Raw genomic sequence first — 13,823 nt, 5'->3', positions numbered from 1 at the left:
GCAGGAGGCCATCCCGATGTTGGTCTCAGCTGTCCTGAGCTACTTCACAGAAAACTTAGTGCACACAATAAATAGTAATTAGTCTTAGTAAGGCTGGTGGTTGCTCATTGTTATCAGTTGGGCAGAGTAAGTCCAAAGTTGACACTAAGTCACCCTTTAATTTTTTTCACCCTTTTGATTTTACTTTACTGGAGTTACCATTTAACCAATGGTAGAAAGACACAAAAAGGACAGTAGAGGGGGAGTGATAGGTATGATCAAGTCCTTCTGCTATTGAGGTATCAGGATACTCAGGCCCTTGATAAGAGCAATGCTACCACAACAAGAAGAGGAGAGCTTACACAGCTCCTTATTCTACAGTTCCCTAAGTATTATCCAGAAGTAAGGAGTTCCTTTCAGTCAGTGTAAAACACCAATTTTGTGATGCAGGATCTTGAAGAGATCCATACTTTTGGTTTAAGCCCTTAAGATAATAACTAAGTGTCAAGGCCTACGTCATTAATCTGTAGGCTCCATCAGCAGTTGTTTTAGGATTGCAGCTAGAATTAACAACAGCCATGTTGGTGTTCGTGACTGCAAGTGGGCATAGACACAGACAAACCTGCCTGCCATTCAGATCCAGGCCTGTACCAGACTTTTTAAAAATAGCATAAAGAAGACCTGCAAGACATTTTGTAGTGCAAAGTACAGCATGTTGAATTATATTGGAGAAAAAGTAGGGAATGATGTTTCAGATTTCCATTCTCTTTATTGCCAACAGATTTATATTTAAAATGCCAAGGTCAAAAAAAAATGTAATAAATACTTCACTTTAGGCTGTAATAAATTAAAAAAAATTAACAAGGAATGCACTTTGCCAGCCACAAGTGTGGGTATTTTTGAAAAATAAGGAAAAAAACAGTATGGCCATAGTTCACAGTTAAGCAACCAGAAGCTGCTTGTTACAATTATCCCCAACAACGGAGCTCTCCCATCCCTCCCTTTCCAGATCTGTATTCACAGTTTAACTCCATCAGAGGTGCTCTCTCACAGAGCAAGCAGACACATTCCGCTCCGAGTTCAAGTCAAATATATCTTTAACACACATGAAGCAAGGAAAACTATGATCCGAGGAACTCCTTGTCACAACATTTTAGTCCAACAGTAGATTTAGGCTTCTAATAGATGTGTGCCCAGCACACTAGGACAGTCACATTTTCGTACCACCACACATCCATCATCAACATACTAGTTGCTCCACCATCTCCACTGCAGATTCACAGTGAGCAAGAGAGTCCATTTGGTTTAACAGAGTCAGTTCCTTCAGTTACATCGCTGCAGCAGCATGTTCAGAGCATATTCCATTCTGTGTTTAAGTTCCAATGAACATCCAGAAACCAGAAGAGTTGTCAGACGAAACGTTGTGGATATCCTGTCTTCATTTATGTAGGTAAGGAGATACTCCTCACTCTGGTTGCAAATTATGACTTTTGTGTGATCATGATAGAAGTTCACCTGTAAAAGAGAAGTGAGTTGCTGTTTGTCTACTTTCTCCTCTTAGTTTCTGAGACTTAGCTAGTTTTATTGCAATAAAGTATTTTAAGACATTTCCTCTGGTGATGCTACCACACTTACTTGAAACGTGCCGTCATTGAAGAGCATCATTAATGCTTTATCAGATTTGAGCCACTGTAAGAGGTAAAGCCTGGGCCTGCGTACATCTGTTAGGCTGGGCAAGTCTCCTCCCTAGGAAAGGGAACAGACTATATTAAGCACTCAGTTCACATTTAGTTTATTTTTACAGCTCAAGACCCTGAAGGTGCTGAACTTACATCCATGAGATTCTCCTCCATATAGTGAGAGAAATACTTCAGTACTGTTACTTGGCTAATGAACTGTTCAGGAGCCTCTGTGGCTGAGAAGACAGAGCATTGGCCAAGCTCAGCATAGTAGTGCACTGTCCTGAAAGAGAAAAAAAGAAAATAAGGTTAGTGATGAGAAACATATTTCATGTTTAAACTGCCTTAGTGAGTTGTTGGCTTTGTAATGATTCTTACTTTTTGTCTGGCAGAAGGCTCATATGCGCCCCATTGTTGAAGAGGACACCAACAGTGTGATCTGACAGCTGGTACCCAAAGCCATACTTGTTGGAGTAGTCCACCCATTTTGTAACCCACTGGAAGGATGCTGACAGCAGTTCTTTGGGATTGCTGTCTGCTTCTGGCATGTTCTCCAGACATCCTCTCAATACTCTTGCAACTGTATCAGCAACGCTTCCCATGGTACTGTCTTCCAAACCTGAAAAGGAAGGATTTTTAGACTGACAAGACCAGAGAGAGAGAGCAGATTTTCATTCTAAACCTTTCAGTTACCTAGATTAAGAAATTTAGCCTTAATGACTTTCTAATTTAAATCTTTCAAAAATATTGGATTTTACAACATCAAGAAATGAGAGGATAAAAGCAGACATTTGTTTCAAGCTTTTAAGATATGAAGAAAATAAAGGTGGGATTCAGACTTAGAGATTACATTTTGCTGCACTTACATTCACTGCTGCTGCTGCAGCTTCCCAAAGTTCCTCTGACTATCATCCGAATGGAGTCTCCAATCTGCTTAGTTTCTGGCAATGCTCCCGGCTTTGCCACTGTTGTGATAAGAGGCTGAATCTCCTAGAAGAGATGTCAGACATAAACATCAAACACAACACAAGACAAGGCTTATACATAAGTTTTGCATGGCTCTCCTGTTTCTCAACAAATGATAAATTCTAGGCAAACTGGTATTCATGTACAAAGAGCACAAAGTACAAAGAGCTGCTGGTAGACTGAGCTTAGAGCAGCACACCAGGTCTTTCCATTCTTCAGATCTTCAATTTGCATCTCACAGGCTATTAATCAGTTCTCTGCTCTCCTGACCTAGCAAGGGAGCAGCTGTGTGCAGGTCTGAACACCAAATGGTAAGAGATAGATTTCAGCAATTTATTCTATTAAAATGCCCTAGTTAATCATGAACTGAAGCCCTGTATTTGCAATATTGAGAAATAGCACCTGGCAGACAAGTTAACACACAGGCAACAGTGGAGTCTAGGCAGATACTATAATTACTCAAAAGCCAAAATTTATAGTCTCCCTACAAAGGCTACCATACCTTGGTGATGCTTGGTTAAGCCATCTTAAAGCAACTCTGCTAATCATTTAAGCTTGATTATGCTGTGTACAGCCCCAGTTCTGATAGCCAAGTCAAATATAATTTAATTAAAGCTACTCCACCCAACTGTTGCTGGATTTAAATTGAACTGCACTTGCATATACCTCATCTGTCTTGTGTTTGGGGGCCTGCTGGGTTATCGATGTCTTCTTCAAATCATGCCTAAGCTTGTAGATTTCTTCATCTTCTTTAGCTAGCCTGTCTGCAATACAGGAAAAAAATACTTAACTCAATCTGGAAGTGCTATTCAACTATAGAAAGCATAACAAGTTAGCTGCAGAAAACACATTGTGTCTCTCCAGTAGCTTCTTCTAAGCCTGCCGTAGTCTCCCAGAGCAGTGATGCCATTATATACAAATCACTTATGAGACTAAATTTCAGTAGATATTACAAACTAACAGATGACCAGTATAGATATGGATGCTGTAAGAAGCATTCACGTATGAAAGCTGGCAGAGGTGGGCAGGCTACCATCTATACTTCTCAAGAAAGAGGACAAAACCAACTCAGGGAAGCACAAATGTAAGTGTTCTGCTGCCATCTCACAAGTGTACACTAATACGACACAGATGCAACAGACAAAGGTGGACTGTAGCAAGGCTTGAAACTTACTGTGTGTGTCGAAGTATCTGGCCTTATCCTTTTTACCCCCAAAGAGAGCAGCAGCTGCTTTTTTGAAGAAATTTTTAGCAGGACTTGATAAATGGAAATCAGGGACAGTGTGACAACAGCTTGCAGAAAGTCTATCAGGTGTAAAGCCCTGTGGAAATGCAATACAAGAAGTTTTTAGACCACAGAGGGCATTTTTGTGTGGATTTTTTCCCACTACAATAGTGATAGTAGACAGTACAAACCTGTAAGAAAAATTCATGTCGAATTATTTCATCTAAACTGGGCCGATCTTCAGGGTTTTTTGACAACATGCTAGCTATTAAGTGCTTTGCAGGTGCCAAGAGAGATGAAGGCAGGCTGTATCTTGCTTCCCTTATACATCTGTATGTTTCTTTAAGATTTGTAGTCTCAAATGGGGGTCTTCCCAACAGCATTGTATACCTGTTCAAAGGCAAAGGAAAACTTTTATTTTACACACTCTCTGTACTTGTGTGTACAAGTACAAAAAAAGGCTTTATCTATCTCCCAACACTAAGCAGTTCTGCATTTGAGCTACACATGCACAAAGGGCTGTAAATAGATGCAGTACTGCATCCCCTTTGAACCCTCAAAAGCCTACACCAGTGATAGACATACTATATTTCAAAGGCAGTGAAGTACTTACATTACACAGCCTAAGGCCCATATATCAGATTCACAGCCGTGCCCTTGTTTGTTGAGGACTTCTGGAGAGAGGTAATTTGGTGTGCCACATATTGTTCTGAAAAATCAAAAACACCATAGAGCTGGTCAGTATTTCAAACAGAAAGGGGAAGGAGCTATTTTTCATGGGTCAGGTTTTCCTCTGAAGTTCAGACAAGAATTTGAGACACCTAAAGAGGAGCTGTAGGAACTTTGATAACATAGATGTTTTTTCATTTTGTCTTCATGATACAGGAGAAGCACTATCAGCAGTATTGGCTTTTGCTGTAGAACATGACTTCTCAGTTTCATATCAATTTGGTTTCATTTACTACTAGACTATACATTTTTAATGCTCCTACCTCCTCCTGTGCTCCAGTGGTTCCAGCCTAGCTGCCAAGCCAAAGTCACCCAGTTTCAGTTCCATGTTCTCATTGATGAAGAAGTTACCTGGCAGACAAAGAAATTCCAGTTAGGCCATCTCTGGCAAGACAGGAATGCATTTGCCACAGGTGCTGAGTCATACTTTGTTCAAAGCCAGAAGCTAGCCAAGACTTTTTTTTTTTTAATTAGGAATGTTTAATGTCATCCTTTAAGCACTATGAGTTTCCACTGTAAAGATAGACTAAGCTGATTCTACTAAACAAGCTGTCGCCATACAAGGATAAAGTGGTACAATACTGACAGGGCTGGAGGAGTGTGTTTTGAAGTTGGTGATCTGGAGAACTTACCTAGTTTAAGATCCCTGTGTAAGATTTCCTGTTCATGAAGATACTTTAGCCCTGACACAATTTGCCTGAGGTAGTATCGTACTTCTGGTTCTGTCAATACCTTCCTTGCTTTTAAGATGTGAGCCATTGACTGCAGAGGAAGAACAAAGGCAGAAATGTCACTGACCATTCTTGCACAAGATTCACCTAAGCAAAAGTAAATGAGTACATAGAGAAACAACAACTAAAGCCACAAAAATACCTTTTACACATCAGACACATAAATTAGTTGCAGATTCCAGGTAAGTAAATACTGGATTTCTCCCAGTTGATGCTCACCCTTCTACTGCAGTATTCCAGAAGAATGTAAATATTCTCTCTGTCTTCAAAGTAGTGGTAAAACTGCACAACATGTCTATGATTAAGCATTCTGTGCAGCTCAATCTCTTTATCAATCTGAAAAGACAAGATAGTGGGAAAGAAAAAAGGTGTTGTTAGGCTTACTTCCACAAGGTTGAGCTCTGTCAGAACCATTTCAGGAAAAGGGCTAGGCAATCCAGCACACAAAGAGTTTGAGAAGAAGAAAAAAAAACCAAAACCATTCATGCATACATACCTTCTCCCTTTGATGAGGTTTTGCTACTCTGCTGTGAGGAATGATTTTTGCAGCATAAACTTTATTTGATGTCAAATCTGTCATCTCGTAACACTTGGCAAATCCACCCTAGAGAGACACAGGACAAAAAATGCAATTAGAGCGGGTATAAAATGCAGTCCCGCACTTAGTCATTCACCAGCTCATGTATTAGTCAAGAAGCGCAACTTCCTCAGCAAAGGGCAATTTTCTAAGAACAGGTTCTGGGTTCACCGTCTGTCAGAAGGCTCGCGCTCCCCACTCCCCGCATGCACCATCCAAGTCGTTCCCGCGGGCTCGCCCGAGCCGAAGGCACGACTGCGGGGCAGGAAGGGCGCTCGGACCTATCGCACCTGGCCCGGGCGGCGCAGGGCAGGTCCGGGCGGCAGCGCGGCGCACTCCGCTCTCCGGGGGAACGCAGCCCCGCAGGGGCAGCGCCCGCCGATCGCCCCGCCGAGAAGGGCGGCGAGCCGGGCACACCGGCCGTCGCCTCGGGAGGGCACGGGGCTCGCCGCGGCCATTACCTTTCCGAGCACCTTGCCGCGGCAGTAGCGCTTCCCCGTCGTGGGGTCGGTTATAACCCGGGAGACCTCGGCTGCGGGGTGGCCGTGCTGGTGCGGCTGCTGGTGCGGCGGCTCCTCCGCCTTCTTCCTGCGCGACTCGCCGCCGCCCGCTCTGCCCGCCGCTGCCTCGCAGCACTTGGCACCGCCGCCGCCCGATGGGTGGGCGATAGTCCGTAGCAGCTCCATCACCGCACCCCGCCGGCTCCGTCCTGCCTGTCCTTCTCGGCCTCGCCCCAGGCACCCCGCACACCCCACCCGCTCCGGTCTCGACGCCGGGCAGCGCCCCCGTTCGCCCCTTATATAGCGGGTGGCGGCTCCGCCCCCACGGCTGAGGGGCGGTCCCCGCCCGGACTCCGCTCCTCCCGCCCGGCTTGGCCGGGCCCCTCCCCGCCCCACCTAGGGACGGACGGAGGGGTGTTGGGCAGCTCTGGGCTGGCCTGTTCTGCCCTCCTTTCCCCAGCCGTGTGGCCGGAGCGGAGCGGCGGAGCGAACGGGGCTGAACCACTCTCTTGTCCTCCTGCAGCGACAGAGGCTCCTCCGGCCGCTACAGTCCTGTGTGGGAGCTCGACAAAGAGAGCTTCAGCCTAAGATGTGTTTTCCTCACTCGAGGATTGCTGCGTGCGGGGCAGCGTGGGTTGGCGATGGACGATCCGAGCTGTAGCCTGTAGGAGCAGCGTGCCTGTTGTTGCATGCGAGGAAGGGAAGGAGTTTGTCCCGCCTATGCCAAAGCAGCTCCACCACAGCGGAGAGACGGGGCCAGCATGGAGCTGAGGCCCATGGGCTTGTTCAGATGGTGCAAATCACTGGTGTGAATGCCCCACTTCTAAGGGGCTACCCTGTCCCTCACTTTGTAAGGAGAGCCCATGCCTAGGGACACCCCCCACAGCTGTCTGACAAGAGTCAGCTCTAAAATCTCTTCATAAGCAGCAAATAAATCAAGTTGGAAGGCAATTGTAGTATAGGACCTCTGATCTAAGTGCTTGTGTACAGACAATTGTTAAAGAGTGAGCATGGTCTGGGAGAAAAATATTGAAATGTGAAACAGTTTTGCATTTCTCCATTCTGAAGATGCAAAAGTGCCAAAATTCATTATTTTCTTGGAGTGTTACACATTTCTGAAGTAATATTTTCTTGTTGGCAGACAGAATACTTTCATTGCTGGTAAAAATCAAAGACTAGTTGATTTAGTAGGAGCAACTTTCAGAGCATGTAACTGTGTAAGTTATTTCAGTGTCAGTCCCTGAAAATCTCTCACTTCACATCTTAAAATAACAGAATATACTTATTTTAGACTGTCAACAGCAGGATGCATGCCTTAACACACAAAGTCCCCCCAGCCAAAACCACCAGAAGTGTAGAACAACAATATTTGTTTACTTGTTTCTCTCCATAGGTATTGCATTAGGAAGGTAACAGTGCTCAAGTGTTAAATATACTGTATTGTGTACATTCTTCTTCTGCCCGTCTGCAGTTTTTTAATGGGCATATGCTGCTGCATTCAGGTGCCTTCCTAACTCACTCTGCAAAGACTCGTCAAGTCACATTAGTGTTACTAGTTATTAACCATAGGGGTAGAGGTAAAAATAAGAAGGAAAAATTGGTATACACAGACACTGTTCAGTCGCGTGCCCCCTCAGCCCTTAGTCTTACAAGCATTGACTTCCTAGACAAATATTCTTACCCTCACATAACTTTACCTTTCTCCAAATTAGTACCTGCTTTTGCAAAATAAGTTACTTAATATAAACGTGATTTCTGTATGCTTTGTTTAGTGTCAGTACATTGCTTTGGTCTGCTGCGCTGAAAGGCTTATGGGGAAAGGGGAAAATAGGCAGAATAGAAGTACACGTTTTCCCTCCGCTGGAAAGAAGTGGTACTGCACATGGTAAAAAGCAAATGTAAGAAAAGTAAGCTTTGTCTGGTAAAGGTTTAGGGAAGATTGTTAAGCTTGACTTTAAGAGGACAAAAGCACATGGTTAAAGCTAAGTACACAAAGTGTTCTGGTAAGCAGGACTGGCAGTATTTCTTCTCACCTACTTTGCTGAAACAAGGTATTTAAGCTGTGTTCCTTCTGAGTTGCAAAAGGCCGTGAAGCTGCTGGACTGTCCCATGCAGCAGTTACTTGAAGATTAATTCTCTCACTTTTGCATAGGGAACATTTACCTAATACTTATCTCAAGGTGCCAAGTTTAACATACTATTTATTGTGAGGTTTTACAAAGCAAACTTGCTTTCTTCTAAAGGTTCTCTCTTGGATAAAATAACATTACAGTAAATGTTTGAAACTGACCTTCTTACATCTTGCAAGGGAAAGCCATCCTAGCCTGTGCTCTGTAATCTCCCACTTTTTCTTCCAAGTTACAGTAGCAGGATGCTCAAGTGTACCTGCAGACTGCATGCGAAGCTTATTTGCAAGCTGGCTAAGATAGCAGCAGCTCTGTAGCCAAATCAGTATGCAGCATTACATTTTCCCTGCCAAGAAACAGGGCAAACCTAGCCCAAACTCAGGCCTCAGGCATGCCTTCTGTCTCTAGAAAAAAAGTAATCACTTATTCCTGCAACTCCGTTTTGACACAAGTATACAGCTGTTCATAAAAGCCAAATTACCGAGGGTCTGGGAAGACTGGGTGTGCATAAATCTGTAGTTCAGATGAGGAATAGGAATTTGACAGAGTCAGAAACTGCCTGCTTAACCAGGCTTGTGGGAAGAAGGTTTGTTCAGGAACTGCTTGTTCTTACCCTAACATTCTGAAAGTAAGGTGTTCAGAGCCTTAAATTTCCAAATTTAACAAAAAAAAGTTAAATCCTGGATGTCAAACTTCATGAATACTACAGAGCTTTGTCATTGTGTTCATGGCCATGATTTTGCCAGGGAAACAAAAGCTTTATATGAAATCAGGACCAACACCATCTACGTGGCTCCAGACTGACTCTCAACTGAACTTTCTGAATATTTGGTGCCACTAATATAATTTTGCCTCCCCAGTATGCTAATCTGAGCCAATTCAGTAAATTCAGCTCCTACAGGTGAAGACACAATTCCTACTGGGCTCAGGTGGCAGCCCAGACTGGTTTGGCAGGCAGCCCTGACCTTTTACCTGGCTGGCCTCATCATTTGCTTTCTGCTATCAGGTTAGCTGATAGTTCTCCTGCCTCAGCTTAGCTTTTGGTAGAACTATGTTTTTCATTTAGCTGGTCATGGAGTGCCCTCAGCTGCTGAGGAGAGGTTATGGCAGTCTTTCCTAAAAGAAGTGTATTCTACTTAAAGATGGGACAAACTAACGTGTTCATTGAATAGCATCTTCACTGGATATATGTATCAACATATATAAGCAGCTTCCTTCCAGAACATCACCATATAGAAAATGTGTTATTAAAATTGGGGCTTTTACACAAAGTTCTTCATGATCCTTTGTGACTTGTCTTGAGAAACTATTGCTAATCCTACTGCAATTTAGTCTTTATTGATTGACTAAGTCTTCTTTCTCTTCTTGGCTTATTCCCTAACTTATCCTCTTAAATTTCAGTTCCACACCAGCCTTTTCTCACCACCCCATATGGGTCTCTGCATTCTCTGCTTTTGTTTTCCACACATCCCCTGTTCTCCAGGGCACTTGTTCTGTTTCCAGTAAAGTATTCTTTTCTAGAGTTTCTAGCATAGGCATCCTTAACAAATAAAGTATAAAACACATAAAAGTTGAACTAGGTATAAAATTAAACATTTGCTCTGATGCTGCCATGCAGTTTCAGTGTGTCACTTCCTTTGCAGGATTTTATTGTCATAGATTGTCCTTACACACAGGTATGATACCATTTGTTCTCCTTAAATCATTGCAGAGCTAGTGCAAAGCACTTGTTTCTGCTATAATTCATGTATTTTAATTTTCTTTGTTTGAAGCTTGGCAACATTTCCAAAGACCTAAATTCTTTTGCTGTTTCATTTGAACTGATCTACTAATTAAAAAGCAGGCAGACTACCAAGAGCTTAAGGCAATCATATGTTTTCCCAGAAAGATCTCCCAAAAAAAAGGAGGGTGTTTAGGGCAGTGGTCACACAGGCTGTGCTAGATTTTATTTCCTTCTGGAGTGGTGCCAAGGTCTGTTCCCTCCCTGCCTGTTCAGCGTAAGCTCCTTGGGGCTGGCAGGAAGAAAGGCTTGCAGTTGTGGTAGTTATAGGATCCCATATTTGGTCCCCAAAGACACAGAACTCAATTTTTTTGAATTTAATGCATACTTACATGGTCAGGATGGATGGATGGCTCTGACAGGTGTTCCCCCAGTGCAGTGATAGAGTATGAAAATAATATAGCTCCAGCCACGTGTCAGTGTCAAGCGAAGACAATGTCAAAGAGACTCACCTTCCTCTTAACCCTCACTACTCTCTCATTCTTTCCCTGTGCTGCTTGGGTTGAATAATGTCACACAGCTTTATTTCAGGCACTAGCCCCTGCCCTCAGAAAGTGCAGTAACACCTTCATACAGTATCTACTTCTAAAAGTGAAGTCAGACCAGAGGTTCGCACATTGTGTTATTTTTCTCATTTTTTTCACAGCTTGACTTGTTTTTCTTGCATATGCCTGACCAAAACAAAGATTATACTAACCTCAAAGCTGCAAAAATAAAGACTCTAAAGCTTTTGCCTTTAAAGGTTTTAAAAGAGCGTACTGTCAGATACATAATTTCCTTCAATGAAGTTCTCTATGTCCACTATTTTCCACCTTTAAATGCACTGAGCAGAAACAAGAGTGCAAACTGTATTACCTATCCATAAGAAACTGTTAAACCTAATGAGCACAAACACATGCAAATATTTCATTTAGTGTCCTGTAGGAATCAAAATAATTCTGCCTTTTTCTGCAATGTGAACCTTCCTAAGTGCTCACTTGGTTAAAGAGGATCTGTCCACAAGATATTTAGGGAGATATCCTGGCACTGTGTCCACCTGATCTGCCATCAGCATCTTTTTTCAGGACCTGCCACTGCTTCTGATGATTTTTGGTATCCCATTTAAGGTGCTTGAAACTTTGTGAGTCCAGGACTTGAGATACCCTGTGCTGGTGATACAGTTGTTATGGCCAGAATTAGCCTGCCTCCTGTATAAATGACTGCTAGGCCCATTATGCAACTGCATTGATCATGCAGAAGGAACAAAGATCTGTGTGATGGTAAAGCTTCATGCCCAGTATTAGAGACACTTAGCTTCAAACCTGAGGAACAATCGGAGTAGTGTTTTATGCCCTAAAAGAACTGTCTAGAATCTTTTGTGTTGGCTTTTTTTTAATTTAGCCCTTCTCAATGCCCGAATATCTTACACATAAAACCTCCTTGTTAAAGGAAATAATGCCAAAGGGTAGTCAAAATCCTCTAAACAGAACAAAGAGGTCAGTACTTCAGTCAGTATGTTTCCCTTTCTGATCTCTCTTACCCTTTCTAATTTCAGTCTTCAAGTACTGCAGGATACAGGACAGGACAGCTGCTTGCCAATTTGGCTAAGTTCTTATTTTCTTTCTATGGATAGAATAGCAGCTTCCTGAATCCTAAGGGCAGAAGTCAATGTTACTAATGCTCAGATAACACAGACAACACAGGAAGAGAGTTATGAGATATATGATGTAAGAGCCTATGTCATAGGTTATCTGTCTCCGTGACACTCTCTTTTGTCAAGAACAACCATATCTGTTTTTTATGCATGTACTGCCAGTAACTAGACGTGTACAGGCCACTTCTGACTATGTATTATAAACATGAAGCACAAGAGGAGAACAGTTAGGAGATTGTAAACGTTTGTTGTCTTATCTTTAATCAACTAGGATTGTAGAATAAAACAGATACAAAGAACCAAATGTTCTGGCAAACAGAAGTACAAGTCATTATTCCTAATCCTCAACAGTTGCAGCTAATATTCAAACAGAGCAAGACAGGGATGCATGTCTTAAGAATGCTTGGATATGGAGAAACTCTGGGGAGTAAGAGTTGAAGGTAGGAGAGTTGAGGGACTACAGAAAAATGAGTTACTGCATAATTGGATATAAGCCAACACTTCCTATCACCACTGTAGGTACAAGAGGAGCTCATTGCTACCAAAGTAAGATGTGCCAGAAGCAATCCTGAATAGAGCAGAATAGAGAGTCTATGGAAGAAAAAGTGGGCTGAAAGCTGCCGTTGTCAGAGGCAAGTGAAGCAACAAACTTGTCTGTGAAAGAAGGACATCCTGTCCTCTCTTTCTCACTGCGTTTATATTAAACCTAATTAACAATTATTATCTTTCCTAGGTTTCTTCTACACACCACTCTAACATAAAAACTGTAAAATTTAAAAAAGCATGTAGTAAGGAGACTTAATACCATATGTTACCATTGAAGTCTTGACATGACAGAGGCATGTATTCAGAGATTCTGTGGAGAACTAACCACACTTTTCAATAAACTCTTTTATGTTTTACATACATCAGAAACTTTTTCTAAGTGTTTCTTACCTTGTGTTTTATATTGATATCTACAGTTTTTACAGGTAAAAGTACTTTCTACATTTATGTAAATATTTAAAAGTGGCTGGCACTAAATTTAGTTTATTGGAGTTACGCTTGTCCTGACTGCTGATCTGAAGAGTTGGAGCATGTAATTAGTAAAGTCAGTGTACCAAATGAAAATAGATCACACACTGATCAATGGACTCTAAAGAAAGCTAAGACACCTAGGAAAGAGAGACATATAAAGTCTGGTCTGCTGGCCTCTTTAAGAATAGAAATGAGAGCAGGTGATATTTAAGACAGAATGGATAAAAGAAAAGATGAACAAAAAGGATGCCCTAAATAGCTAGATGTGAAAGTGAAAATCCCCACTAGATTTTTTTCAGCAACTCACTTTGATCCTTGTGTTCCAGCATGCCTTTCTGATTAAAGCTATTGTTAACATCAGCCATCAGGGGAAGGTGGGTGTATAGCCAGTGCCATACTTTCCTTTTCCTGAATTTAGCTGTATGGTCCACCAATGACCAAAAACCTTAGACAGCTATTGGACATCTGCTTTTTAAACTAGGGAAGCCAGTACCTTGAGTAAAGCTACTCATCGGTGGGAAAAAACCTACAGGCAAATGTTTTTGACTAATGCAAACAAAGCCGGAACTATGAGAAAAAACCTACTGGCAAAATGATAAATACACTAGTCAGAAGGGTAAATATTGCCCTCCAGGCATGCCACTGCCATGACAGACTAGACACACACTGTGCAGTAAAACATCTGTATACCTCCCAGCACCACAGCAGATGCTTTTCTGCACATCTGTGCTGAGAGGAGAGAGTTAGGACTACCCAAAGGGAACACAAAAATTCATTTCCAGAGCTACAGACTGACACAACCATTTTTTTCCAACACAGGGGGCATTTGGGGAAAATTTTAGTTCTATCAAATCTTTAATTCTATTTCAAATTGACGGTTT

General features: G+C 42.4%; 1 protein-coding gene across 1 annotated transcript; it reads right to left on the bottom strand.

The window, feature by feature from the left end:
• Nucleotides 1-723: 723 nt before the first annotated feature.
• On the bottom strand, nt 724-6,657 carry PLK2 (polo like kinase 2). The gene is made up of 14 exons (XM_032096629.1): nt 6,348-6,657; nt 5,806-5,913; nt 5,529-5,645; nt 5,211-5,340; nt 4,842-4,929; nt 4,463-4,558; nt 4,041-4,239; nt 3,799-3,946; nt 3,291-3,388; nt 2,525-2,648; nt 2,037-2,277; nt 1,812-1,941; nt 1,615-1,725; nt 724-1,494 (listed from the first exon to the last, which is right to left on the bottom strand). The coding sequence occupies exons 1-14, from the start codon at nt 6,570-6,572 to the stop codon at nt 1,303-1,305; spliced, it is 2,007 nt and encodes a 668-aa protein (XP_031952520.1). The 5' UTR covers nt 6,573-6,657; the 3' UTR covers nt 724-1,302.
• Nucleotides 6,658-13,823: the final 7,166 nt, after the last annotated feature.

This window comes from Corvus moneduloides, chromosome Z (assembly GCF_009650955.1).
Source record: "Corvus moneduloides isolate bCorMon1 chromosome Z, bCorMon1.pri, whole genome shotgun sequence".
NCBI lineage: Eukaryota > Metazoa > Chordata > Aves > Passeriformes > Corvidae > Corvus > Corvus moneduloides.
This window is presented reverse-complemented; position numbering and strand designations above follow the sequence as displayed.

What these genes read in the sequence shown, in the direction of transcription:
- PLK2 (XM_032096629.1), bottom strand. Translation starts at nt 6,572, where the DNA reads ATGGAGCTGCTACGGACTATCGCCCACCCATCGGGCGGCGGCGGTGCC. An exon ending in ACACAGGGATCTTAAACTAG is followed by an intron (nt 4,930 to 5,210) that starts GTAAGTTCTCCA and finishes TTTGTCTGCCAG; the next exon opens with GTAACTTCTTCATCAATGAG. An exon ending in GACATGAATTTTTCTTACAG is followed by an intron (nt 3,947 to 4,040) that starts GTTTGTACTGTC and finishes GCATTTCCACAG; the next exon opens with GGCTTTACACCTGATAGACT.